The 26409-nt window shown below is 42.8% G+C and overlaps 2 protein-coding genes across 3 annotated transcripts in view; both read right to left on the bottom strand.

Moving 5' to 3' along the window:
- PDPK1 (3-phosphoinositide dependent protein kinase 1) overlaps window positions 1–6223 on the bottom strand; it is a 38019-nt gene extending 31796 nt beyond the window's left edge. Inside the window, exon 1 of one of the 2 annotated variants that reach the window (XM_062588348.1) lies at window positions 6099–6223. In XM_062588348.1, coding sequence (XP_062444332.1) covers window positions 6099–6122 — 24 coding nt within the window. In that variant the 5' untranslated portion in view covers window positions 6123–6223. The remainder of the gene's footprint in view (window positions 1–6098) is intronic. The other variant, XM_062588350.1, reaches the window with a different exon arrangement.
- A 10965-nt stretch (window positions 6224–17188) lies between these two features.
- On the bottom strand, window positions 17189–23898 carry LOC134147485 (interleukin-9 receptor-like). The gene is made up of 8 exons (XM_062588640.1): window positions 23820–23898; window positions 22943–23051; window positions 21560–21753; window positions 20728–20864; window positions 20218–20392; window positions 19846–19960; window positions 18700–18784; window positions 17189–17740 (listed from the first exon to the last, which is right to left on the bottom strand). The coding sequence occupies exons 1-8, from the start codon at window positions 23896–23898 to the stop codon at window positions 17189–17191; spliced, it is 1446 nt and encodes a 481-aa protein (XP_062444624.1).
- Window positions 23899–26409: the final 2511 nt, after the last annotated feature.

Raw genomic sequence — 26409 nt, 5'->3', positions numbered from 1 at the left:
CTCTGGAGATATTCAAGGCCCACCTGGATGCAACCCTGTCTAACATGCTCTAGGTGACCCTGCTGAGCAGGGAGGTTGGACTAGATGATCTCCAGAGGTCCCTTCCAACCTTAATGATTCTATGAAATACATACATTTTTAAAATCAGTAGCTAAATAGTACACTAACAAATTCCTAGGGCATTTCTGAAAATTAAACATTAAAAACTTACTTCAGTGAGCTTTCTCTGTGCAGCAAAGATCTCAAAAAGGAGAGTTAAAACATCTTGTTTAAAAAATCCCATTAAAATAGGGACATTAAAGCCCTTCTTAAAATTGTATTTAATCCTTAAAATTGTATTTAGTTACAAAGATGCCCATTATATCTCCCCTGGACAACAGGATATTTTTTCTAGAGAGTGAGCAGAATTCTTCAAGTTGCAGGAAACACAGTCCATCCTAAGTTATTAGCTCTCAGTAGATATAAAACAGTATAAAATCAAACATTCCTCTTGTATAATACAGTGGTTTGTGTTTACGCTGTGCAAAGCTGCATGAGCACTCTTTCCAATCTCTTCTTCAAATGGTATGTAAGTATTAACATAGAGAACTTAAGATCAAGCTCATAACTCTAATTGCATATTAACTTCACATATCTTCAAAAAAATGTGACTGTTACAGTTAGGAAAACATCAGTTTGTCTACAGCCAAACAATTTACCAAAATTTATATATTTTGATCAAGTTTCCATTCTGAAGGTTCATAAATGGCTAACAATTTCTGCATTTAAAAGAACAGCATTGAAAACGCATGTTTCAGTTATAAAAGCTATTTTTACACAATTTTGTTTTGCAAAAGAATTAAAAGTTGCATAAATCTATCTGGAATTAAATTCTCTGATCTCAGAAGTTGTCATGTGACAAATACATTGCTTTAAAGTCAGTTCTTACAAATAAACTATACAACTTTCTATATATATCAGTTATATAAAAGGAGAGGGGTATTTTTGTTTGTTTAAGCTGACTGCCATGACAACTGTCTGATTAAACAAGTCTAGGCTGTGACCCACCAGAGTGGCTAAGCCCACCTTCATGCACAGTGTCAATGACTCAACTGAAACCACTCAAACACACCAAAGATAAGCATGCAATGAGGCATTAGCACTGCAGAAACCTGGTCCGAAATAATTTCTATCTAAATATCTTTATAGAAATCAGCAGCATTTAAGAGAAAAGAACAACTTCTTCCAAGAGTAATGCCTTTCAAGATTAAAGATTGAGTATTAATGAAAGCAGCAAGTCTGGAGCAGATAGTTCTTCAAAGACACTGTTCTACCTAAACTGGCTAGGAACTTCAATAGTGGAAAGCAAACGGTATGGGGAAAAAAAAATCAAGGTGACAGCCTGCTCAATATAATGACAATCCTAATTCAATGAAAAATAGTTACAGTAATATGGAGGTAAGGCTGAGAACACTTGCAATTACTAAGTCTTATGATGATTTATTATCTCCAATAATATATAAGCCATAGCTAACCTGACATAATACCATGCTGCAATAGCCTATCAGAAATTGTTTAGAAAAAATATTTTCAAGGACATTTCATTGTTTTATTGTAGGGAACAAGTAAACTGTTTAAAAAAAGAAGTCTTTAATAAACAGTTTTGTGTCTCCTGTTTGAAATTCATTTTTAAAAGATACTAAAAATCCTATATTCAAACCTACCCATTCCTCTAAAACTACTCCACAAGATTAATTTTGAAGGGATGTTTCAAATCTACTTAAGCCTTCTGAATGTATGTTCTCAGAAAGCTCGTGGTATACGTAGAAGTGGCTTAAAGTTTAGGGAAACATTATTATTATTCATACAAAACTCTCAAGGAACAAGACGCAAACCTCAGCTCTGATCCTCTGACTTCCATTTTCTTAATAACTGAACCGATCACCTACTACCAGCCCTTTACTTTCTGCAGCAAATCTATAATGCAATTTATCTGTAAGTGATTCACATAATTCATGTAAATCATGTAATAGCAGCAGTGTAACTCATGGAAAGGAGAATTTGGAAGCATGGAGAACACTCCTTCATTGTTAGAACTGTTTTGATTTTTCATTGAGGGAATAAAGCTATTTCATTCACAAGACTGATTTTGTTTCTACTAAAATAACTGTTATACATACACTTACATATAGAGCATTGTTGACTCAAACGTTTTAGTTAATGCACATACCTCTTTCTAAACTTGACAGCCTTACATATATGCATGGCATTTCCTGTCACTAATTTCCAGGATTCTAATTCCAAGTTCAGGTAAAGGATTAAAGCTAATGAAAGGATTTGTGAGAACCTGCATACCAGTCAGTTATCTCTAACCTCCTCTACAGCTAAGCAAAGTACTTAAGTTCCAAGTACCTTCAGGGGCAGAGACTATTTAAGGCCCACCCTCTAATCCTCAAAACAGACCTAAAACAGGAAACCACAAAAATCTCTAAGCACCTGAAGTCAGACTATGGCCCAAATAGCTATATATGTAAACAAACCACTGAGAATTCATTTCATACAAACAGATTAAGGCCAGCTCACATGAAAATAAAAGCTGTCTGCAATAGTAATAGTCTGGATCACATCCTACATATTTAGGTATCTGATGAAACACACCAATATTAAAAGATGTTGTGCAGCATGGACTGGGGCTTCTGCTAATAAACTCTAAAGGATTTCCTATCCTCAGATCCTTGCTAGTAATGCTAATATTTAGGTGGTAAAGAGAACAGTTTTGGGTCAGATAGACGAGCAGTCATACAGAGGCAGCAGTAACAAGATTGGAAAGCACAATAAAATTAAATTATTGCAGGATTACTGAAGAACTGAACATCAAATTTAATATGTTATTTTCAGAACAATGTGCTAAACAGGTTTACCTGTGCAACTTTTCACCATAAATAATTACAGAATATTTGCCAGGTGAAGTATTTATAGTTTGTCTTTTAAAGCAGAAAGACAGTCTCAACTTCAGTATTTCATCATCTAACAATCCATTTATTTCTTGCAGCACTATTGATTAGACTCCATAAGGTCTGAAAAATTAGAGTCTAGATCAAAGTACTATTGATTAGACTCCGTAAGGTCTGAAAAATTAGAGTCTAGATCAAAAAAATAACTTTTTCCATATGATACCTACCAGTGTTATATCCACTCCTTTCATATTCCTAAGTTAGACCTTAGTAACTTTTGATAAGCTTACCTACAAATAAGGAAAGGGAATAACTTTCCATATTAAAATGTAATTTCTCACTTGCATTTTTTTTTTTCTGATGCTACAAATGTGCTAGTTCTACAGCCATCCACACAGCCTTTTTAGAAAAATTGTTGAAAAGGTTCAGGTTTGGTATTAAAAAAACAAAACCTTACAAAAATATTTCATGGCTTTATGTAGCAAACCTACTTTTATTACTTTGCCACCATACCAAATTCTTCAGTCTAACAAAGTGACTGCACTTCTGGTTTCATGCCTTCTGTACTAAGATTCCTGCAAGCACCTCAACAGTCAGCATCCCTTTCTAATTTCCTCCTGCAATGTTACCTTTCAACATTTCTACTATCTCCTTTAGAGAAGTGAAATCAGCCTAATTACCCAAAGAATAATTGCTTCTAAAAAGAAAGAAAAAAAAGAGACCATCTCTATATTCCTTTTCACTAGGTACCAGTACTTCCTATGTTAGAAATACAAATGCATATAAAATTGCTTGTCAAACTTCTTATACTTTTTGTCTTTCAGCACCATCTTCAGCTCTTGACATCTGCATTCTTTACTACTTTCTTTTATTTGAGCCTGCTTTGGTAAGAGATCTACAAAAAACTTATCACAGTGTTTTGCCTGTCCATAAGTTTTAAAACTAGCTGCAGCCTTCTGCCGAAAACCCAAGAGCAGAGGATTTTAAGCAGACAGGCACGTAGGGGAGAAAACAAAAACAAAATAAAATCCTCAAGCTTGTCTGAAAGTTTTATACCTACAAATAATTACAAACAAAACTCTTACCATAGCCTAATTTCTAGTGTAGATACAGAATTTACTCTGTTAAGAACCTAGGTCTTTCAAATCATACTTTATATCAACTTCAAAGCAACAACAAATATATTCTGTATACTAACATTTTTGTTCAGATATATCAATGACTATACTACAGATCTGATCAGCATAGAAAAACTAGTAGAATGGGATATCTCTTATAATAATTGCTAGAGTAGCTAAACTTTCCAGTGAAGATGTTTTTGTAGTTGAAGATGTAAATATCCATTTTTCCAAGACAGCTCACTTCAAGAAAACTTTCTGCAGTAGTGAGATGCAATATTCTTATAATAAATGTATTAGCAGCAAATAATTAAGACCACACTGACACCTGTAACTAGAGCAGGACTAAGCTATTTCCTTATTAAAAATGGAGTTCTCAAATTTGATATCACATCTTCAGAAGGCAGTTGAATGTTCTAAGTAATTCCCTGCCACACACATACATGTACATAAATATTAGCTATTTTGGCAAAGAAAATGCTGAAATACTCTGTTCAAAGTGTGCTCTATTATCCGCTCCAAGTCTTTCAAGTTTCTAGCAAAATAATCACAAAAATCACAAATGTCAGTATTTCCACTACATAGACATTAATAGCACCTGTTTAGAGCCACCTCTATCCGCTAATGCCCATCAGTACGCTCGCCTGAACAGAGAAATTGTAAACAGGACGAAAAGAACACAAATTAAGTTACCCTAAATATTTTTTTGAAGGGAGGAGTAGAAATGATGGTCAACTTCACTAATCCTCTTTTTGTACATATCTCTTACAGAGAGGGACCTGAACTGCACATGAAAAAGCAACAGAAATGGCAGTGTTCGGAGGCAAAATCCTGGAAAAAAAAAGCAATCAGCAAGGACAGAAGCATGAAGGGAAACATGTCCTCTGTTTAGAAGTGTCCATGTGCACAGAAGTAATTTCTGTTGCAGAGAAACAGTCATGTGGAGCTCTACAGAGTGGCAAGAAAGCAAAACTAATTGCTTTCATAATCAAGCACTGCTTTATTTCATAATCCTCAGTGCAGTATCTCATGTAGTCCCCTATAGGACTATTACACATATTAACTACCATTTTTAGTCAACAAATAGGAATATTTGGAACACCCTGATGAAATGGAAAAAAGGCACATTGTGTGAAAAGAGCATGCTGTGAAACAGGACTTCAAGAATCAATTAAGCTACGCCACGATCTCCATTCAGAAAACCCTCCTTAGCCAATTCCAGTTCATGAAAGAAAAGTTTGAGTGCTGCAGAGTGAAGCTTGTCAGCTTGTGAGAATGAGAAAAAGTGAGCTGACAGAAAAAACATGAGAAATGCAAAAGCATAGCAGTATACACATAGGGATAAGGAATGCTTCACTGCCAGCTGGCCATACTGACATCACTGAATATCGATAATTATTTTAGTTTAAAAAGGGCACTTTCTTTGTAATGGGATTTTTACTTTAACTAAAAAGTGTAGTCTACAACACATATTAAAATATACCATTCCACCTCTGCGTATCAGCTGTATCCCTGTCCTACACTAAGCACTGCTCACAAAACTTGAGTGTTTTGGACTGCGAGCCTAGACAGCTATGTTTAAAAGCGGCCTCGCGGTCTCCCTGGCGCGCCGGTCTGAGGTACAAAAGAGGTCGGTGAGAGTAACTGGCGGCTCCCCCAGGCAACGACGCAGAGCTTCCGGCGGGGACAGCCCGGCAAAGGCCCGCCGGTGCTCCGCACCCGGAACCGAGCCGCCTGCGCCAGGCGCCGCGGGGCGCCTGAGCTCGGGGCCTCGCCGCCTCGCTCGGCCCGCCCGTGCCCGGCAGGAGCCGGGCTGCGACCCGCGTCGCCTCGAGCGGCGAGGAGCGGAAAGAGGGTCGGGAGCGGCGGCGCCCGCCCGGCCTCCGAGCGAGACGGAGGCGCCCGCGTCCCCCGAAAAACCCTACCGCGGCGAGGGCCCAGCCGCCGGCAGCGTGCAGGGCGCGGGTGGCCACCCTCTCCCGGCCCGGCCCGGCCGGGTCTCGCCTCGCCTCGCCTGCCCCAGCGGCGCGGCGCGGCCCGCACTCACCAGGGGGCTGCTGGTGCTGGCCATGGGCCCCGCCCGGCCGGCGCGGCCCGCGCTCCCCTCGCCCTTTAAGATTCCAGCGTACGGCCGCCGCGCCCGAGCCAATGGGGCGCCCGCATCCTCCGCCCGTGACGTCACCCACAACAATGCCCCCCCTCGCCGCCGGCGGAACTTCCGTGCACCCCGCCCTCTCATTGGCGCCAACAGCTGCCGGTCAAGTGAGCGCCCGGACGGAGCGCCGGCTCCGTCGCACTCGACTTCCGCAGCAGCCTAGAGCACGCGCAGTTGCAGGGGTGACGCCACCGGCTCCACTTCCTGTCAGGAGACTGAGAGGGGCGAGGGCGGAAGGGGGCGCGGCAGCCTGGCAGCACTCCCGCGCCAGCCGCCATCTTATGCCACATCCGGGTTCGCGCCGCGCCGGCAAGGCATTGTGGGAGTGGCGTCACGGCCGGTGTGCGGAGCGGTGCTGTGTCGTTGGCGGCGGCTCCGCGTCCCGCTTCGCGCTGGACCTTGCGGCGAGCGGAGCGGAGCGGGCCGGGCGGCGGGAGCGCCCGAGAGCCGCGGAGCAGCTGTCGGCGCGGCGGGGCGGGCCGCGGCCGGATGCTCTGGCCAGCTCTGCACGGAGTCGGAAATAGCAGTCGTTCTCGTGCTTTAGGCCGGGCTACGAGAGCTTTGTCCTCGCCGACCTTCGTGTTGCCCTTTCCCTGTATAATCAGTACCTTTCCTTAGAGTTTTGTATCGGGCACATTGAGTCTTCTTTTTTCAGTAATAAATTCAAATGCGTAGTAAATACAGTTTCATTGCATGTGTTTTTTAATTAAAAACCTGGTTCTCAGAAAGTAATAAAATTTCCTTGGGCATCTGTTACGTGAATTCACTGAAGTATATGCGCATTTCATTGTAAGGCCTGCCTTTGCAGTCTGAGATCTATGAATAAGTAATAATTACGTCCCATAAATAGTATACTTAACAACACTGCTTTTCAATTACAGTACGGTGTAACTAACGAGAACATAATTTCTTAGGTTATGCACACAAAGCATGTGCCCAGCTTCTCTTGCGCATCTTTGTTCACAAGCAATAAAAATATATTTTGTTTACAAGAGTCAAGACAGATCCAGTCTGAACCACTAGGATCACAGGCACATTGAGAATTGATGGGCCATTTGTGCCAGACATACTGTACCAAGCAATTTGAATTCATCACATCTTTTTGAGGGATTGTTTAAAAAAGCTAATGTTGACAAGAACCATCTTGTTTAATGCTAATAAACCAAAGCAGAATCCACAACATAATGAGCTTCAAATGGGGGAATGGGATCAGTCATTAGTGTCCCAATGTTGAACTACTCTCTTCAGAAAGATTTTCTTAATAGCTAGTCTAAATCCTCTTTCCTACATGATGATTTTGTCTTCTTTTCCTTCAGTGAACAAGAACAACCAACAATATAAGATTTCTTTTAAATACTTTCACCCTTCTTGTTTTCAGACTATATCCAAATTCTTGGCCTTTCTCATAGGTGATATTTTTCTTCTACAGCTTCTTCCCAATTGATTTATATCTTCCTGAGGGTGCAGTGCCTAGACCTGGATATACTAGCCTCTGAAGCCTCATTTTGATAAGTATAAGGAAGTAGCTACCTACTATGATTTTTCAAATGATGTCTCTTATTATGTGCTAGAATAATTTTGCTGTTTGCCATAACACCTCTTTATTAGCTTATTTATCTTACAGTATACTGCAGCTCTCATATCCTATTTTGATATGCTACTGCTAAACTAGTTATTCCCTAGTGTGTATTTGTGTAGTTTCATTCTCTTTCCAAGTATTGATTTTCACCTTATTTAGACTGTATTTATAATTTCTCAAAATCAGTCCGCCTATCATTTTTGTGTGCAAAAGGATTCAAATCATTCCTACAACAGCATCACAATCTTCCAAGCATATTTTCCATTTCTTCATCAAAAGTAATGAAAAGATGGAGTAGGACAAACATCCAGCTAGGATAGACTATCACTTGAAATGCCCTTTCAGTTTAGTGGGGAATTATTAATGATTAGTTGCCAATAAACTTTTCAAAAAGAGTGTAATCACCATTCGTAAGTCTGGGTGGTGTCGTTAAGGCCAACTAACTTCCTTACTTTTCTATTAAACTGTGTCCAAAGAAAAATCTTAGTTACTATCTACTGCTTCCCCTTCATCAGCCAGCCAGCTACCTTGTCAAAGAAGGAGGTTGATTGACCTCCTTCTGAGGCACAGGACTCTGCACTTGCCCTTGCTGAACCTCAGGAGGTTCCTCTCCGCCCAGCTCTCCAGCCTGTCCAGGGTCTCTCTGAATGGCAGCACAACCCTCAGGTGTGTCAGCCACTCCTCCCAGCTTGGTGTCATCAGCAAACTTGCTGAGGAGGCACTCCGTCCCCTCATCCAGGTCATTGATGAATAAGTTGAACGGGATGGGACCCAGTACTGAGCCCTGGGGGACACCACTAGCCACAGGCCTCCAACTAGACTCCACGCCACTGAGGATGACCCTCTGAGCTCTGCCTTTCAGCCAGTTCTCAAGCCACCTCACTGTCCACTCGTCTAACCCACACCTCCTGAGCTTATCTAGGAGGATGTTATGGGAGACAGCATCAAAAGCCTTGCTGAAGTCAAGGTACACAACGTCCACTGCCCTCCCCTCATCTACTCAGCCAGTCATTCCATCAGAGAAGGCGATCAGATTGGTTAAGCAGGAGTTGCCCTTGGTGGATCCATGCTGACTACTCCTGATCACCTTCTTTTCCTCCATACATCTGGAGATGACATCCAGAAGGAGCTGTTCCATCACCTTTCCAGGGATGGAGGCGAGGCTGACTGGCCTGTAGTTGCCTGGGTCCTCCTTCTTGCCCTTCTTGAAGACTGGAGTGACACTGGCTTTCTTCCAGTCCTCAGGCACCTCTCCAGTTCTCCAGGACCTTTCAAAGGTGATGGAGAGCGGCCTGGCAACAACATCCGCCAGCTCCCTCAGTACCCGTGGGTGCATCCCATCCGGGCCCATGCATTTGTGGATGTCTAGCCTGCCCAGAAGGTCTCTAATCCTATCCTCCTCGACCAAAGGAAAGTCTTCCCTTCTCTGGACTTCCTCCCTCACGTCCACGCTCTGGGATTCCTGGGGGCTGCCGTTAGCAGTGAAGACTGAAGCAAAGAAGGCATTCAGTAATTCTGCCTTCTCTGTATCCCTTGTCACCAGGGCCCCCGCCCCATTCGGTAGTGGGCCCACATCTTCCCTAGTCCTCCTCTTGCTGCTGATGTATTTGAAGAAGCCCTTCCTGTTGTCCTTGACATCCCTTGCCAGTCTCAATTCCAGCTGGGCCTTAGCCTTCCTCGCCGCATCTCTACGTACTCTGACTGCATTCCTATAATTCTGCCAAGTAGCCTGTCCCCTCTTCCACATTCTGTGTATTTTCTTTTTCTGCCTGAATTTCGCCAAGAGCTCCTTGCTCACCCATGCAGGTCTCCTGCCCCTTATGCTGCACTTCTTACTCATAGGGATGCAACACTCTTGAGCCTGGAGGAAGTGATGTTTGAATACTAGTCAGTATTCAGCATTGATGTTTTCCCTAAAGTCTTTACTTTTCACGATTCCAGTTTATTAGCAACATTTTTAAAATAAGATAAATCTTTAACCCAGCCTTTCTTGATATGAGGAGCTTCTTTTGCTTACTGCCCACTCTGCAAGACTTTTTACATCCTCAGCACTAATATTCTGAGAAATGGCTTTGTCATTTTTCCAAGGATCAGCTATATCTTCAAGTGCAAATACATTCTTCCACAATGCTGGGTGCTCACTTCTATCTGTCAGAGGACCTCTAAATTGAGTCAGAGTTTAGAAAAATACCCGTGGTGGCCTTAGGCATGCTTAACCCAATGCTCCTGTAAAAATGCCACTTTAATATTTGACAACTGCAGATCATTTTTGCATGCTTTTACTGAGCACTTGATGTGTGCATTTGTCTTTCGTAATGCAAGGTCCAGAAGCTGTGGCGGTTGTGCTAACAATGCAATCTAACTACTACTTTTCAAATGTAGTTTTATTTTCTTTTAAGTAACAAACTTTGGAAAATAAGAAGCAGTGTGCAGCAATCCATATTAAGAGAATTAAAACAGGAAGCTAATTCTCTACAAAACACAGGAAAGAAATGAAATCAACAGAAGTAATAGCAGTAGTATAAATATAATTTAAACACAGATGTAACTGATTTAATCTTCACCTTTAACAGTAACATAAAAGAGTGATCTTTTATACTTGTAAAAAGTAGAGAATTAAGTTAGGTATCTCCAAATTATCTTTCATTTTCTGTCTGTAGAGAGCCTATTTCTAGGATAATTTAAATTGTACTCCTGTGGTCCACAATTGTCAGTCTAGAGAATTACTATGGTTTTATGATTATTCAAGGAGAGACAGTAAAGTATGTCTCTCCCTTACTGAAAAAAAAGAAACAAAGGAAGAAAGAAGATGTTGCAGTATCAATTAATGTCAAGACAATGGGTGACCAGACTTGTTTAAATACACAGTATTCCAGAAAAGTATTAGTATATAAACTCCTAGAGTAAATAATGCCCCATGGAGGATGGCTTGCTGCAGCGTTGGGAGAGGGGTGCTGCTCTGCCAGATGCTTGTCACCACAAAGATGAATTTTTAGGAACCACGTGCAGCTTTGGTGACAGACACACAGATACCAAATTGAGGGGGGGAATGCAGAAGTCATTTAGCAGCTCAGACCAGCGAGAGCATTTTAGAAGGGCCTGTGGGAAGGTCACTTGCAGCAGCTGCAAGGAAAGGAGCCCGTGCAGCAGAGGGCAGTGACACGCTGCAGGACATCAAGCTGCGGCGAGCACGGCCGCGGTGCCCGTGAGCGTGGGTGCATGCATGCCTGTGTCTGTGTGCACATGCCTGTGTCTGTGTGTGCGTGTGTGCTTGGGTCTGTTCATATTTGTTGGTGTGTGTGTGCGTGCATGTGTGTATATGTGTGTATACTCGTGTGTACATGCGGGCTTGTGTGCATGTGTGTACATGTGTGTTCGCATGGGTGCATCTGTATGGTCATGCCTGTACATGCGTGTGTGTGCATGCGTGTGTGCATGCATGCTCGTGTGTGTGCGCACATGTGTACCTAAATGCGTGTGCAGGCATGGATGCACATGCACGTTTGTGTGCATGGACATGTGTGCACAGCTCATGCAGTGTATGTGCGCAGGTACATGCATGGCTGCACACCACCAGTCCCTTGCCCAGCAGGGTGCAGCCCTGCAGGGGCCATGTGTGAAACAGAGCCTGGTGCTGGCAGCAGCGCAGGAGCTGGGTACATGCTGGAGAGCGGCTTCCTGCGGTGCAGGGATGGGCCAGCAGACACAGCCCTGAGCATCTGAGGGGGCTTCTGTTACAAAGAGGAGCTGTCGAGGCTGCTGATGAAGGCTGCTGGTGCAGGCAGGGTCTTGACACCAAGCGGATCTGCACCAGGCAGTCCTCTTCCTTGAGCAATGTACTGCTGTGCTCTCAGTCACATCTCCAAATCTCGTGGCTTCAGAAAACATTTCTACAACTAACTGTCCAGATACAAAATACGATACTAGACCAGGGAGATAAGTTATTTTTCAATAGACAGTTTGCAAATGCAAAGAGTGATGTTGCTGTAATGGGAAAACTTTGACTGCAACAAACATGGTAAGTCCTGAGACAGACATTTAAACAAAACCGGGGCTTTCCCCAGTTCACATGCACATGCTCCGCCCCAATCAGCCTGTGACTTCCATGGCTCCAGACAGCTTCAGCTGCAGAAATACTGGAGCACTGACCGCGTGTTTGCTCAGAGCTAGCCCAAGATTTCTCAGCCAGGGACAAACACATTCCATCCTCTCCCTCCTGCAGCATGCTGATGAGATAACTGACTTTATTCTTATCTTCAGCACACACAAAGTTCACTTTGATTGTAGCAGTAGCATAGGTTTTAGGGTATTAAGGTAAGGGTCAGTCATGTGAGGGATTAGTAGTCTTTAAATGGCATATATGATCTTCGACTGTATAAAGAAGAAACTGGCATTAGGAATTGAAAGGTTGATTACCTGTGTGCTTGCCCCCAGTGCAGGTCCTACTGCCGAAGAACGGGTGCTAGGCACACCTGCGGGCTGCTGGAAACTGCTGCCGCTCTATGAAGATGGGCCACCAGTTCCGTACGTAGCAATCAGATGAATGTGCTCACTCATTTATATAAAAGCATTCATAACTTTTCTTTTGTACTCTGAATCTCATTCTGATGACATCTGTTGCTTGTCTTTTTTTTTTTTTTTTTTTTTTTTTTTTTAGTATAGAAGTATATTGCATAAATGTCCTCACCTAATTGCACACCCTGATGCCCAGGTTCCTTTTCTGAAAGGATGCTTTAGTTAAACCTGTCTGTAGCACAGCTTGTTCAGCATATGGCAGGCTGTGTTAGATAAAACAAAAGGCAAATTAAATTGTTACTTCAGTTGAGACTGTAAAAACTGTCTCTTTTGCACTCAGGCACTGCAATGTTAGTGCGACATGAGTCAGCGTGGCACAGGGAGCCATGCAGCACAGGACCTGCTGCAGGGCCCAGCAAGTGCCACGTACTACTGTGGGCATGCAGTGGTACACTCCTGCACGCAAGGAGGAGAGGAAGAGCGTTGGTCAAATCAATCTGTTCCCCAACTCTAAAGTGATAAGATTTGACACTGGTGTTCAGGATTTATGCCAGTTAAGTTGCTTTTTCATGAACATCAAGGAAGAAGCAATCCAAGTGCTGCAGTTCCACATTGGAAATTCATCCCTGACTAGGCTGTTGTTGAAACAAGTTTGTTGAACAAATCTGTGTACATGCCCTTTTATAGCACAAAAAGCACAACCTTTCCAATTACCACCACCAGTACGGAAATCTGTATAACATCAAACGTTATGGTTCTCACTTTAAAACTAGTAGTTCAGATTTCTGTACTTGATTAGCATGTCTCTTTTCAGAATTGCTGCAGAGCCTCTACCAGGAACAGATCTATAGATTAGATTAAATTAGGGAAGATTAAACAGACTATTTTTAACTTTTAGCAATTTTATTGGCTGGAAGAAGGCAAGCACATATGAGCATGTGGATGGCCACAGCTGAAAGAGGACAGGCATTGGGGAGGGAGGCTGTGGGGTGCCCGCAGCAGGGTAAGGAGGTGGGAGCAGAGCAATGCTGGCATGGAGCTGCAGCGGGCAGCCCGTGGGCACTGGTCTGAGTCTTAACAGCATTTGCCATCCTGTGCCAATATAACGATGACATTAAAAAAAAAAAAAGAAAAAAAAATTAAAACAGAAAGTTTGTTTCTCTTGTCTCCGGAATTATTCCCTTCCATCTGCTTATTTAATTGAGATAAGATTAATGGCTTCATTGGCCTATTTCTCAGCCATTGGCTAACGGCCATCATAAGAAAAAAGAATTGCTTGTACAGGCTGGGCTTCTGCTTCCCTGCGCAGGAGTCTCCATGTCAACGATCTTGGGCCCTGAAGCTTCAACTGGATGCTGCAGGGAACGTCTGTGAGCATCCAACACCCGTAATTGATACTTGCCTTGCGCATCGATGCATGAGGCACTGCGCTGGGAAGAGAAGCCGTCCTACCCAAGAGGGCAGGGCCGGCGAGTGCTGCAACCCTGCAGTTATTAACGCCTTTGCTGTGCAGAGGTTGTGCCCCCAGCGCTGTGATACCTGCGCTGTTGAGAAACACATACTCCAATCACCTCATCATTGCTGGAAATGAGCAGGGATATAACTAAACAGCTGAGTGCCTGATGGAGATGCAGCTTCCATCATCCATGCTCGGGAACACGGTGTTGTTCTGTGTTTTGCAGAGGAATAATATATTTAGCAGAGCTACACATGCTGGAGCCCATGGGTTAGCTCACCAAGCTGGTCTCCCTTAGCTGTGAAATACATCTTTACCCAGGAGCTTTCTTCTCCCTTTCTCTGTTGATGGTGATAGCAGCATCACTAGTCTAACGCTTTGGTCTGCAGAACAGGGAAGGCACTTAATTCTTCCCTTGCCTACCTCTTCTACGATGTTTTCAAACCAACTTTTGCTTTTTTTCTGTTCAATTATTGATATAGCTGTTGGTTTCCAAACTATAGATAAATTACTTTTGAAAGTTCTTGGGCATTAACTTCTGGGGGAAAAAAAAAAAAAAAAAAAAAAAAAAAAAAAAACAGCTTGCATGAATTCCTCTGCTTTATTCACCTCTGAATGACCACATAGTGTTAGATCTTTTCCTTTACTCAATTTAGCAGGTAAGAAAAAAATAAAACTAACAAGTAAAATCTTTGTCACAGAATACTTTCAACTCGTTAGTGGCTTACAAGCATGACTTAAATACCTTCTGAAGTTGTTTCCTATAGCAAAACTCAAGAGGAAGAAAAGAAAGGGAAAAAGACTAGTTGCTTTGTTCTGGTGTAAGCAATGCACTTAGCAGTCCCAAGCAGTATAAGACTTTGAAGGCTTGACCAGAACCTGCATTACGTCTTTTACTAGATGAAAGTTCTCTATATTCCACTAGCTGGATGTATATCACACTTAAGCGCCCCCTGCATCCGAAAAACCTAGAACAGTTCAGAGAATCTGGGAGAAGCTATGAAACACCTTAGTTTGATCCTAGCACCAGTATCAAAAGTGATAAAGATGACAAACAAAGCAAATAGCCAGAATTTGAGTGCTTACATGCTTCTTTATAAATTTTGTAGTTTTTCATTAGTAAACAGAAAGGAGGCTTTGATTTTTCCAATGACCTAACTGCAAAGCTTGCCTTTTTTTTCCCCAGCACCAACAACTAACATTTTCTATGGCACCCTTTCTTCTTCACACTTTTCCTGTTTTGTAAGTAGCTCCATAAAAGTAGGAAAGAAAAAAGAAGAAAAAAAAGCAAAAGCTCAAAGTTGTTAAGAGTTTCACCTGGAGAACTGCTGATGGTGCAGTATCTCTTCAGCCCTTTTAACCATCAACCAGTTATCATCTTTAGACTCTGTTCTGGCACTCTTCTTATCCTGGTGTGAAGGATACAGGCTGCAGCACCTTTGACTTTTTAATTCTGTCAAGTAATTTCCCTGGTACTTTCAGTCTCTCCATTTGCTTTTCCTTCTCTATTGCATTACTCCAGATCTTATGTTCTCCCTTTGCTGATCTGTTCTGCTGCACCTTGCTCCTGTATTTTAATGTAATTGTTCCCATTTTCCTTTTGCCAGTCTAGAATAGCTATTTTTTTTGTGTTTTCTCCTAGTTCAGGACACAGAGTACACAGATGTTCTGTGCAAGACTGATATTAAGTGAACAAGATTTTATGAAAGTGGTGCAGAAATTCTTCTATTCTGAAGACAGAATTAATTTGACAATTTCAGGAGCCATTCCTTCAATTCTGAAAAATTTGGCATACTACAATCAAAGCAGAATAGGAATATAAAAAGCCTGAAAGCACCCAGAACCTTCATACATATGGTGTTGCTTTACTGGTTTTCTTCTCCAGAGGAAGTTATAGCAGCTGATAGTGACAATAGCATCAGATTTTTATCCTACCATTAAATTGTGGTAGGTATAAAAAGCACCCTTGAAGATTGTTTTCAGAATAAGATAAAAAACACAAAGGACCAGAACGGGATGTCTTCACATCAGAGAGAGGGCTAGAAAAGCCCTGTGTTTAGCACACTAAAAGCAGGTGGCTGCTGGTTCCTCCTAGAGCTGCGGCAGCAGCCGAGCTAGGAGGCTCCATTCCAACATCGCTTTGCTCCCAGATGGAGAAACAGCCTTATGCTTGAGCTGGTCAAGCTTGTTCCTTACTCAGGACTGAAGCCTTTCTCTGCATCAATGAAAGCGGTCCAAGTGCACACTGGTCAGTCACCACAGAGACATGGAGAGCATTCCCAAAGAGGAGAGCATGAGTATGTGCAAGTGGATGTCTCTAACTGCCACCCAGCAGAGCTGCCCACGAGCACTGTGAGTGCAAATGCTACCTCTGCTGAGCCCTTTAGGTCAGGGAGGTGCAACTCCAGGAATCTGGAAAACCATGTATAGGGTTTCTTGTTTCTAAGGCAGAAAGTAAAACCCTGGAGATGAGGCTCCAGCTGGGACTGGCTGTACCTCTTGGGCAGATAGACAAAGCGCTAGTCAATTCTGGAGAAATAAAGAAAAGCCTTGAAGAGGCAGTGAGCCTGTTCTGTGATTCTTTAGAACTCTTGTCTGTGCTATTCTTTCTCCACTTTTATCAGATCAGCCCAGACATTAACTTTGGAATAAGATTTTGTTACGAGTCAAAGCAGCACATGGGGCTTCATTGCTGCAAACAAGAAGCCTCAGATATTCGCCTGAATAAAGAACAAAGCCCACTACCTGAATATCTTTAGATGTTGTAATTACAAATTCTGAGGAAATCAGAAGCCATTTAAAGTCAATGTCATATTAAGAAGTAAAATGTACCTTTAGCAAAAACAAAACAAAGACCACCAACAAGAATCATTCATGGCTTTAAGAATAAAGTGGGATTTTAAATTATGGTTCAGCACATTGCAGATATTGCTACTCCTCTCTCCAGCAGGATACAATAACTGTTGGGTTAATCAGATTTGCAATGTGGCAAAGAACTATGTGCTGAGAGCAATGCAGCACTGCTCTGTCTCACAGGGAAATCTGACAAGCATCATCTTGTAGGGCAGGGAGAGGCACAGAATTCCAATAGCCTTTCCTGGGGGAAAACAGCACAGGTCTGCTGCTGCCTCACTAGACTAGGTGGGTGGTAGACTTCCGCTGTTGCCAGGACATTGGTGTAGGGAAGGGCACGGTCACATCTCTCCTGAGACTGCAGATGTTACTGTGGTCACGCCTTGCAACAGCAGGGATAGCATTTGCTGGCCAGAGGAGCTGGTTACAACCTACTTTTTAAGCTAAAATAATAATAATAATAAAACCTCTAGAAATAATACTTTTTTGAAATTGCCTGCACAGACTCCATTTAAGCCGTTCGGGGAGGTAGCGTGGAGAGGGGAGAGGACAGTGCACAGACCTTTGCAGCAGCATTCTTCAGAGAATATCATTCTCTTCATTCTGATGTTTGACCAGACCATTGCCTTCAGAGAGTTTCCGTAGTTCAGCAGGGATCAAAGCTCCTGTGGTGCCATTATCACACAAGGTGCAATAGTCACTACTGCTGAAAGACACATTTGCCATCTCCAAAGATTCCTGAAGCATAATGAAGTTGCCCTCTAGATGCTCTAAGTGAGAAGAATGAATCCTTTCCGTGTTAGGGCTATCAAGGTAGCTTTTAATTATTTCAGAGATTTTCCGATCAACTGCATCATCAGCATGGTTTTGTGCAAGCAACAATGCCAGCCTCACTTCTATCTCTTCTGCTCTCACATACCTGCCAGGGACATACTGCTGACTGGGACTAGAGGTAAATGCAAAATTTTCTTCTGTGGCAACCAGATTTGTGTTTTCCATAGATTTCAAGGAGATCTGAGAAATCACTTCTTGGGCACTTACTCCATAAACTCCATTGGCAGGCACTTTGTTTGGGTTGCTGGCCTCTTCTCCTCCGAGCTGGCCACAGGCCTTATCAGGTCCAACCCAGTCCTAGTGAAAGGATCAGCACATTCAGGACATTTGCTTAAAGGTAGAATTTGCAAAGTAAATCTTATTTCTGTGTGCCTTTGGCACAATACCCCAGAGGTTTAGTGCAAATCTACTGGGCAAAGTTAGAGTAAGAGCGTGAAGAATCTAGCTTCTATTTGTCCTGAGAGAAGATTTCACAACAGGAAAGTTTTCAGCCTTTCAGAATATATGGCAAGCTGCTCATATTGCTTTGGCTTTACAAAGACAAGGAGCACCTTCTGCAGTCAGTGTGGGTATCAGAAGGTAGTGGATGAGAGGCAAATGCTCTAGTGATGCTTCTTAGCTTTTGCTGTTTCTGTGAATTGGGTCTATTCTGACTTTTGCAGTTAAATTTAGAACTAATTTTTGGAGACAATCTCACAACAAGGGGAACAAGAACTGTCCATTCCAACATACCTTAGATATCAGGAAAGGACAGCAGGGAAACATACTGGAGAAAGGAGGCAATACTGATTTGCTACAAGGGAGAAGCTATCAGTTAAAGAGGAGACTGGGGCTTTCTCGATCTTGTTTCTTCCACCTAATAGACAAAATACCCAGCTCTCTGTGAAAGGGGAATTTGATTTAATAAACTAGAGTAAGTACCTTCCGCAAACTGTGCTTGGATACCCTGTGTTATCTGGGTACAATGGGGAGGTTGAAAGCATTAGTTATTGATTCTATGTAGGAAGATCCTGTAGATAAATGCAGATAGTGGATGGATAAGGAACTGAAGGCGTTCTGTTTCTCTAGACAGCAGCTCTGCTGTATAGTCTGCATGTGAAGGCAGGAAACCAAGCGAGAAACAGTAAAATTCCAGAAAAAGCAGAGCCATATGTTGGAAACACTGCTCAAAAGCTAGAATGTCTAATCCTAGAGAAAAAAAAATCCCCCCCTTGTGAACTAAGGGTCATAAGACAGAAATGAAATTTACTTCTTACCTTAAAATTCCCATTGTGCGAGTTATAGAGAGGCTGAAAGAAGGCAGCTGGTGTGGGAATGTTAAGACAAGAAAGGCTTTTTGCCCTGAAATAAGAAAACACCACTTTAAAAATCAAAAGCCAAACAAGTGTTCCATATTGTATCCCAATGATACAGTACACTGATTAGATGAAAGCCCCGTATTTCTCTTGAAAAGACTGCAGTAGAAGCTGGTTTCACACAGCTCTGGACATCTAACAGGTATGCATTTGCATGACTGCCTCTTGTACATGTATTTAATGTTTCTAACTGTATGGGCAGTCTTCTCAAAGGTTTCTGAGGAAGTGGTACATGCTGCAGACTTAGTATTTCACTCATTACACGCACTGAGCTATTTATGCATTTGTTTAGCAACTTATTTGATCCAAAACACTGTTTCTGGCAGTGCCTTAAGAAGTGGAGGTTTCATTACATTTAGATGGAGAAGTTCTGCCATACATTCTAGTCCCTTCACTAGAGGTTATCATGTGAACTCTCTTATTGTACGGACATCATGTGTTCTATTTCTCTCAGGGCTATCTGTGTGTAGAACATAACAATACATGTTGAGGCAGAGGATGAAGAGGAGGAGTGGGAGGTTAGCCTTTGGTCTACTAGCATAAAAGATTGTAGAAGATAATTGAATCAAAGCATTAGAGACACTTTTATTTGCATTCTACTTGATCCCAGAACCTAAGAAACAGAACCTGAGTCTGTGCAGTTTGCCTATTTCGGTATTTTACATACTGACTATTGGCAGGTATATTACAAATAGTTTAACATCTACATCAATTTTACTACATTTATGGATTGCTGTTTACTTGTACTTTTAATTTACCTATGCAAAACTTCCATAGGTTTAAATTCCTTTAAGAGGCCGTAGCCTCAGCCCTGACCTTTGAGCTGAGTTTGGGTGGCAAGCACTTTGCTCTCCGTAATCACCAAACAGTGGGTTGTTAACTATCATCAGCTAAAGACCCCATCATGTCCCAAGATCTTCAAAAGAGCCTCAGAGTCTGTTAGAGTCTGTGCAGCAGAAGCAAGGAGCAAACTGGATATAAGAACACTTAGTTTACCTTCATTGGGCTATAAAAGTCAACGGAAAGTTAATAAAAAATATGATGTACCTTGAGGAAAGCTTGCAGTTCCAAAACACATAGAGTACAGTAACAAAACTCAGAGGAATGAACAAGAACTGTGTGGTTCTGATATTAAAGAGCTTTTCTGACAGTTGTGGAATACCTAGGGAAAAGAATCATCACAAAAACAAATTGTAAAAAAAAAAAAAAAAAACAGAAGTCAAGATAGGTCCCTAAACAACCAAAGTGAATGAAACAGGCTACTAAAATCTTGAAAGTGATTTGATTATAAAAACTTGAAGGAAGCTGGTTCCTAATTTAAAAAGCTTTATCTTCTTAGTATCTTTCTCCCCAGTTTTTAAAGATTAATTTGGACATGGTAAGACATGAAGTAAGGTTAAAAAACAGCATTCTTTGTACCTGCTCTTTGAAACAGTGTTGTCTGGCTCCACTCACTCCACTGACTATGGTAAGAACGCTCATTTTCAGAAACTTTGCAGCGAACTCTTGCAATGTAAATGATGCCACTGAGAAACTCTGTGGCTTCAATTTCTATCTGTGGCAGTGAACTAGTAGGTGTTTTGTTCGATGCAATCTGTGAATTGTTACAGAAGAATTTCTATTAGCAAGGCTGAGCAAAGTGTTGGTCTTTGAGTAACTATGTGTTTTCTCCACCCCCCCCAAACCGCCTGTTCTAGGATGCAAGAAGAGGGCCTGGATGGTGACAGGATGGCTTCTGAATGTAGAGTTAAAGAGGGAAAGATTTATTGATCTTCAGTATTGATGTTTTTATATAAAATCCTTCAATCTTGATGTGGTAAGTCAGAGCAGCCAGCTCAAAGCAACCAGCTGCAAGAAGGCCTTGAGCTGAGCAGCAAGGGCTTTGGACCCAATGAGCAAGGCAGATCAGAGTGTGGCTCATCCGGTTACCTCCCAGGATGTGCTGTGCTCCTTATACTGCAACTCATATTGAAGAATTTCAGTGAGGTACCATGGCACACTCCACCGTATCTGACACTTGCTGGCAGTGATGTTGGCCTGGAGGTTTGAAGGTGGATCAAGCTTTACTGCGAATAGAAAGGTGTATTATTCACAATATTTTGGACTGGAACAGAACAGAAGGATGTACGTGTTCCTAGGCTGACTGAAATTCTGGAAGATAAACCTGGCTTTAAGGAGCAATACTGAATCCAGCAGTAGACCACCTAAGTTTACAGGGTAGGTCAGAACAGCCACAGAACTGACATAAATTAATGATAACTCTCATAACCCCTGGGGATAACCCTGCAAGCACAGAACCACTCTGGATGTCACATTCTGCTCTTCCAGCTTACAGCTAGCACAGACAGTCTGAGATTTCAAATACTAGAGCATTCATCTGGAGTACTAAGCCATGGGACTTTGGACCAGGTCCATGACCTCATTTCTTAGGAAAAAGCAAGCACAGAGGCACTCCAGCTGCACATAGGAGAAGACTAATCATAATTCATGGCACAAATGCACTGGATGCAGGCAAGTATCCCTGAAAGCTGATTTAAATTCAGCCTTCTCTGAAGTCCTAGAGAGGGCAGAATGGAGACATGCTGGGACTGTATCCTTAGTGGCAAAGCCTGGCAGCACACTTTTCCATGGATGGGTGGGCTGGATGGTTTCCATTATTTTCACTTGTAGTGTTTGAGACATCCTTTTCCAGTGATTATTTCAGACTCATTGCAAAGCAGCTATGCAGACACTCTCCCCTGCTGCCCTGGCTCATACTTACTGTGCTCGCGGGGGCTGTACTCTGGAAAGGTAACGTACGTGTGATTGCTCCCAAAGAAGTTGCCTTGGAGGAAGACCCTGTAACCATCTGTTTCCAAGATCTGGCTGGCTAAGCGGACTGTGCAGTGGTATTGATTCTGCACGCTCTCTCTGGCAGTCAGTTTGCAGCTGGCATTTTTGCCCTTTGACCAGAGGCTAGAAAAACAAAAGGGCTGAAAGTTTCTGTTGTCATATGATTAATTTATGAAAGATGGGTGGCAGTTCAGCAGAGCACCAGATTCAAGAAGAGCATGAGCAGACAGCAGTGAAAGCAGCACCAGGGCTGGTGACAGCAGGGCTGAAGGAGCTGGCTGACACACAGCCTCCAGCCGTGCAGAGCCCTGCGCTGCTCAGGGCTCACGCTGGAGGGCTGGACAAGCAGCTGACAGCAGGGTAGGAGTTACCAATGCAAAGCATGCAGCAAGCAAGATGCACATTAAAAATCTGTTTTGCTATGAACAAACCAGAACTAACAGCAAAAAATGTCTGAGTCCAGTTTGTTTTCTATATTCACAAGCTTCAGCATGGCAGAGCAAGACAAATGACAGAATCAAAGCATCATTTTGGGGAAGTATCTACAAAGAACAATCTTAATACCAACCCATCTAGTGTAATTCCTTACTAGCAAATTATTCGTTTTGCATGTTACCTCACAACAAACTGGTATACCATAACTTATCAGCTTGACATCATTTTATATATTTACAATCCAATGTCAATAAGTTATCATGCTGTTTTTCACTTAACCATACTATAACACAGGAGGCATCTAATGTCAGAGTGGCATACCTTCATGTAATAGTCATTGGCTGTCTGCAGTGATGACGATTTCATTATATAATTAATCACAAGGCTTATCATCCTACCACCCAGCAAGCTATTCACCAGATTTCTTTTGTTAAAGTTATTTGCATAACATTGTATTCTAATACTGCTATTAAAGCTTACAATTTACCAGGCTTTCAAAATCTATTTATTTAAACTAATTTAGATTAAACCACTAAGAGTTTAATTTATAGGCAGCAAGGCTGGGAGCGATTCCAAGAGGCGATTAGGCAGCCGTGTGCAGGCCGGATGCTGGTAGTCCCCGGACGGGAGGGCTGCTCGCACAGGAGTCTGCTGTCCAAAGGACACTGGCTGCAGGACTGCCCCAGCCTGCACAGCTCCCCATGGCATGTGCTGCGAGCCCATGGCACTGGACCTCTGCTACACAGGGCAAGGGGCGGCCGGTCTCACTCTTACCACAGGGCTCGGCTGTGGCAGAGCAAAGCCCGCACCCTTGCTGCCGTGCAGTCCTGCCCGTGTCAGGGCAGGCACAGGGGCAGCACTTGCGTACAGCTCTTACTTTGTGAAGTGCAAGTGGAAGGGTCCCTTGCCCACAGGCTCCTCCACCTCCCATGTGCAGCTCACGGTGTTCACGTAGTTATTCAGGCAGCTCAGGCTGCCGGGAAGCTCTGCAGAAGAAGGAGACCACGGCTGCATTCTTTCATCACCCAGTGAGAACTCTCTTTGTCTCCCAAGCATAGGGTAGAAAGTATGGTTTGCTAGCATTTCCTTTACTGATGCCTCATCTATTCTTCCTCACGATAGTCTTCCTTTCTTGTACTGCACTTCACTGCATGAAATGAGTCTAAGATCTTAGGGCAGGGACCTTGAGCCATGGCTATGTTTTTTCAGCTGCCCAGCTTGTCCTGGAAGCAAGGAATACCGGTACATCCTCAGTTCTCCCAGCATGGCATTGCCAGGAGCTGCACCAGCTCCTAGTGCCGTTGAACAGCTAGTCACAAGATATCAAACTGCATTCTTTAGGGAGTGTATATGAAAATGAGAGCATGCATAGAATCATAGAATCAGTAAGGTTGGAAGGGACCTCTGGAGACCACTTAGTCCAACCTCCCTGCTCAGCAGGGTCACCTAGAGCGTGTTAGACAGGGTTGCATCCAGGTGGGCCTTGAATATCTCCAGAGGAGGAGACTCCACAACCTCTCTGGGCAACCTGTTCCAGTGCTCTGTCACTCTCACACTGAAGAAATTCCCCCTCACGTTCAGGCAGAACTTCCCGTGGTTCAGTTTCGTCCCGTGTGACAGGACAAGAGGCAATGGGCTAACTGAAAAGAGTTTGTCCCCGTCCCCTTGACACCCTCCCTTCAGGTACTTATACACATTGATAAGATCCATGTGCATCTTCTCCAAGTATGCACCCATTCCAGATCTCCTCTTACCTCTCCCTCTTCCTCCACCAAAGAGCACCATAGCAATAATAGGCAGCTGGATGCCCAACTGCTGCTCATCCCGGCCCATTCCAAATGGTATCTAGAACACAACAATTGTTAGAAGCAGTTTTGTCAGTATTTGTGCCAGCAGGTTGAAACGTCAGCTACATGCTGCTGCCATGCCTGATACAAGCTGGCCTTGGCGTGGAGGGACAGGACACTAACTCAGCTTTGTCATTTCTTCTATAGGAAGTGTTCTTTTCATTGCAACAAATGCACTTTGCACAGAAATCTAAAGCACTAGCCAGCAGAAAGGAGGTACTTAATTTTTGCTGTCTGCTCAGTAATTTTTCCATCTTTCCTCCCTCACTGCATTCTTTGGAGTTTGCTACGTGAGAGCCTGTTCTCACAGTGGGTCAGAACAAGGGCTCATGTGTCCCTTTTCTGACAGTAGCCAAAAGCAAAAGGCTTAGCAGCAAACGTAGTAAGAGAGGAAGCGTATATGATCTTCTCCAAGAATCTTCTCACGTTCCAGCTGTTTGCAATTCAGGTGCCTCCTGGAAAAAATGCTTTCTACGTATTCAGAGTTACAGTGGATTTTTCACTCATGAGCTTCTCCATTAGCAGTAGTCACCTGCTGAAAGCTATCTACAGTGAAAACACTCTTGTCTGCCTTTAATAGCAGATTTTTCTTCTTGAGGGAACTGAGTAATTGGCTTCCTGACCCCTCTCTGCTCTCTTTGCTAGAGGAATGTCTGCTTGATCTGTTGGTGTGACAAATTTCTTTTGAGGAGCCTTTCTTCAAGTCACCTGGAGTTGCCCTGAGCTAGCATAAAAGGGTATGAGGTCAGGAACAGAAGCTGAGACAGAAGTGGATGTTGCAGCCTACAGACTTTTGTTTGTTTGTTTTAGAAATTTTCCCATTTTGTATCTGAACAAAACCAAGACCTGTCATGATTCTCTCACATGCACATAGACAAGAAGCCACAATTCCAGGCAGGTAATGTACTGACCGTTTTGCTTATCTGTAGCATCAGAATTCTGAGATTCCTCTCCCTCTGAATAAGCATTTAGTTACCCTAAAAGAAAACTTCAAAAGGTAGAAACAGAGAGAACAGCTGATGCCCTGCTGGTCAAAACACTCATCTGGGATGGAGAATCCCCAGAACCAAGTCATTACCCCAAAGGGGAATATATAGAGATTTGCAATTTATCTTCATACAGAAGGCTTTCTGTCTACAAGGTTATGCTGTGCTTCCTCTCTTAAAAAGTCTCCTCTGAATTTTTCTGATGAACTTTGCATTTCAAAATGATACTTTTCTAAACCAAGTTTCTGATTTGATGATTTCCAGCAAAGAGAAGTCTAATACAAAAAATCCTGACCTGATCTACTCAGTAACATACGCCATTTTTGTAAGATTAAGTTTTGCAAGCCTCAAGCTTGCAATACTTGACATTACACCCTCACACTGGAAACAAGGCCAGCACCTGGTGCCGGTGGTGGTCTAGTCCAAGGAGCCCATGACATAGCCTGGAGCCCAGAAAACATACTGGACTGAGACCACTAATGAGTTTAAACAAAAAACAATTCTTTTGAAAACTCAGTGAAGATTGAAGGAAAGCTGTTTTTTGCATTGCATGGACTCAGCATAGACATTGAGCTGAGCTCTGGGGCTGGGTAACAAGACACTAAGTGTTGTGCCTTGGAAAAGCTTGGCTTGTTTATGGGGGGAACGCAACCCACTCCTCTCCTCCTGTCACGCTCCTTCTCCCTCCAAATACTGCAAGGGGCTCTCATCACTCTTTAGGAACCAGCTGAAGAAAAAGGAGAGATAAGCATCAGGAAGGGAAAAAAGACCAAGTACAGTGTTAGCACAAGAACAAACAGGTATGGCCTGGCCATAGAATAAGAACATGTTTCTAACCAACATAGATGGTCTGGAACAGTCTTGAATAGGCAGGAGTGAAAACATGCTTACTTTTATCAAGGTGCGTTGTTTTTGATCGTTGGGATGCTTTTGTTGACAGCATTATATGATGTGATGGCTACAGTAGCAGGACCTGGGCTCCATAACCAGAAAAATATTTCCAGTCCCAGATTTCACACATTTAAGCAGTAGCACCCATGTATCAACCTTTTTCCTGTAATTATGCTTACTAATAGTATTCCTCCTCTGAATTAGATGGTAAAATAATGTTTCACAAACAAATCAAAATAAAAAAGAATCTTTCTGGCTTTCAGTTCACTACCTCTTCGTTTATATGGTTTTGGTAAATATCCTGTTTTGCTGCAGAACTTATTCCGAGTGGGGGCTGTAGAGAGGAAGTGTCACCGTTAGCTGATTTTAGCTGAGAGAGGCTGGGAGTCATGAAGTATCTCCTGCTTATCATTCTAATCAGAGTTGCTAACGATCCTTGTGATAAATACAGTAAGACTGACTAAATATGAAATTGAGAGAGCTGCTTAAGTACATGCACAAGTAGAATTATACACGTGCTTACAGGAACTTGCTGGGGCACACAAACAAACATAGGTCAAGTTAACTAAAAACAGGACAATATCTCCTGGTCATGTTACTAATCTGATAACCCCATAAAG

The sequence above is a fragment of the Rhea pennata genome, chromosome 15 (assembly GCF_028389875.1).
Source record: "Rhea pennata isolate bPtePen1 chromosome 15, bPtePen1.pri, whole genome shotgun sequence".
NCBI classification, from domain to species: Eukaryota; Metazoa; Chordata; class Aves; order Rheiformes; family Rheidae; genus Rhea; species Rhea pennata.
This window is presented reverse-complemented; position numbering and strand designations above follow the sequence as displayed.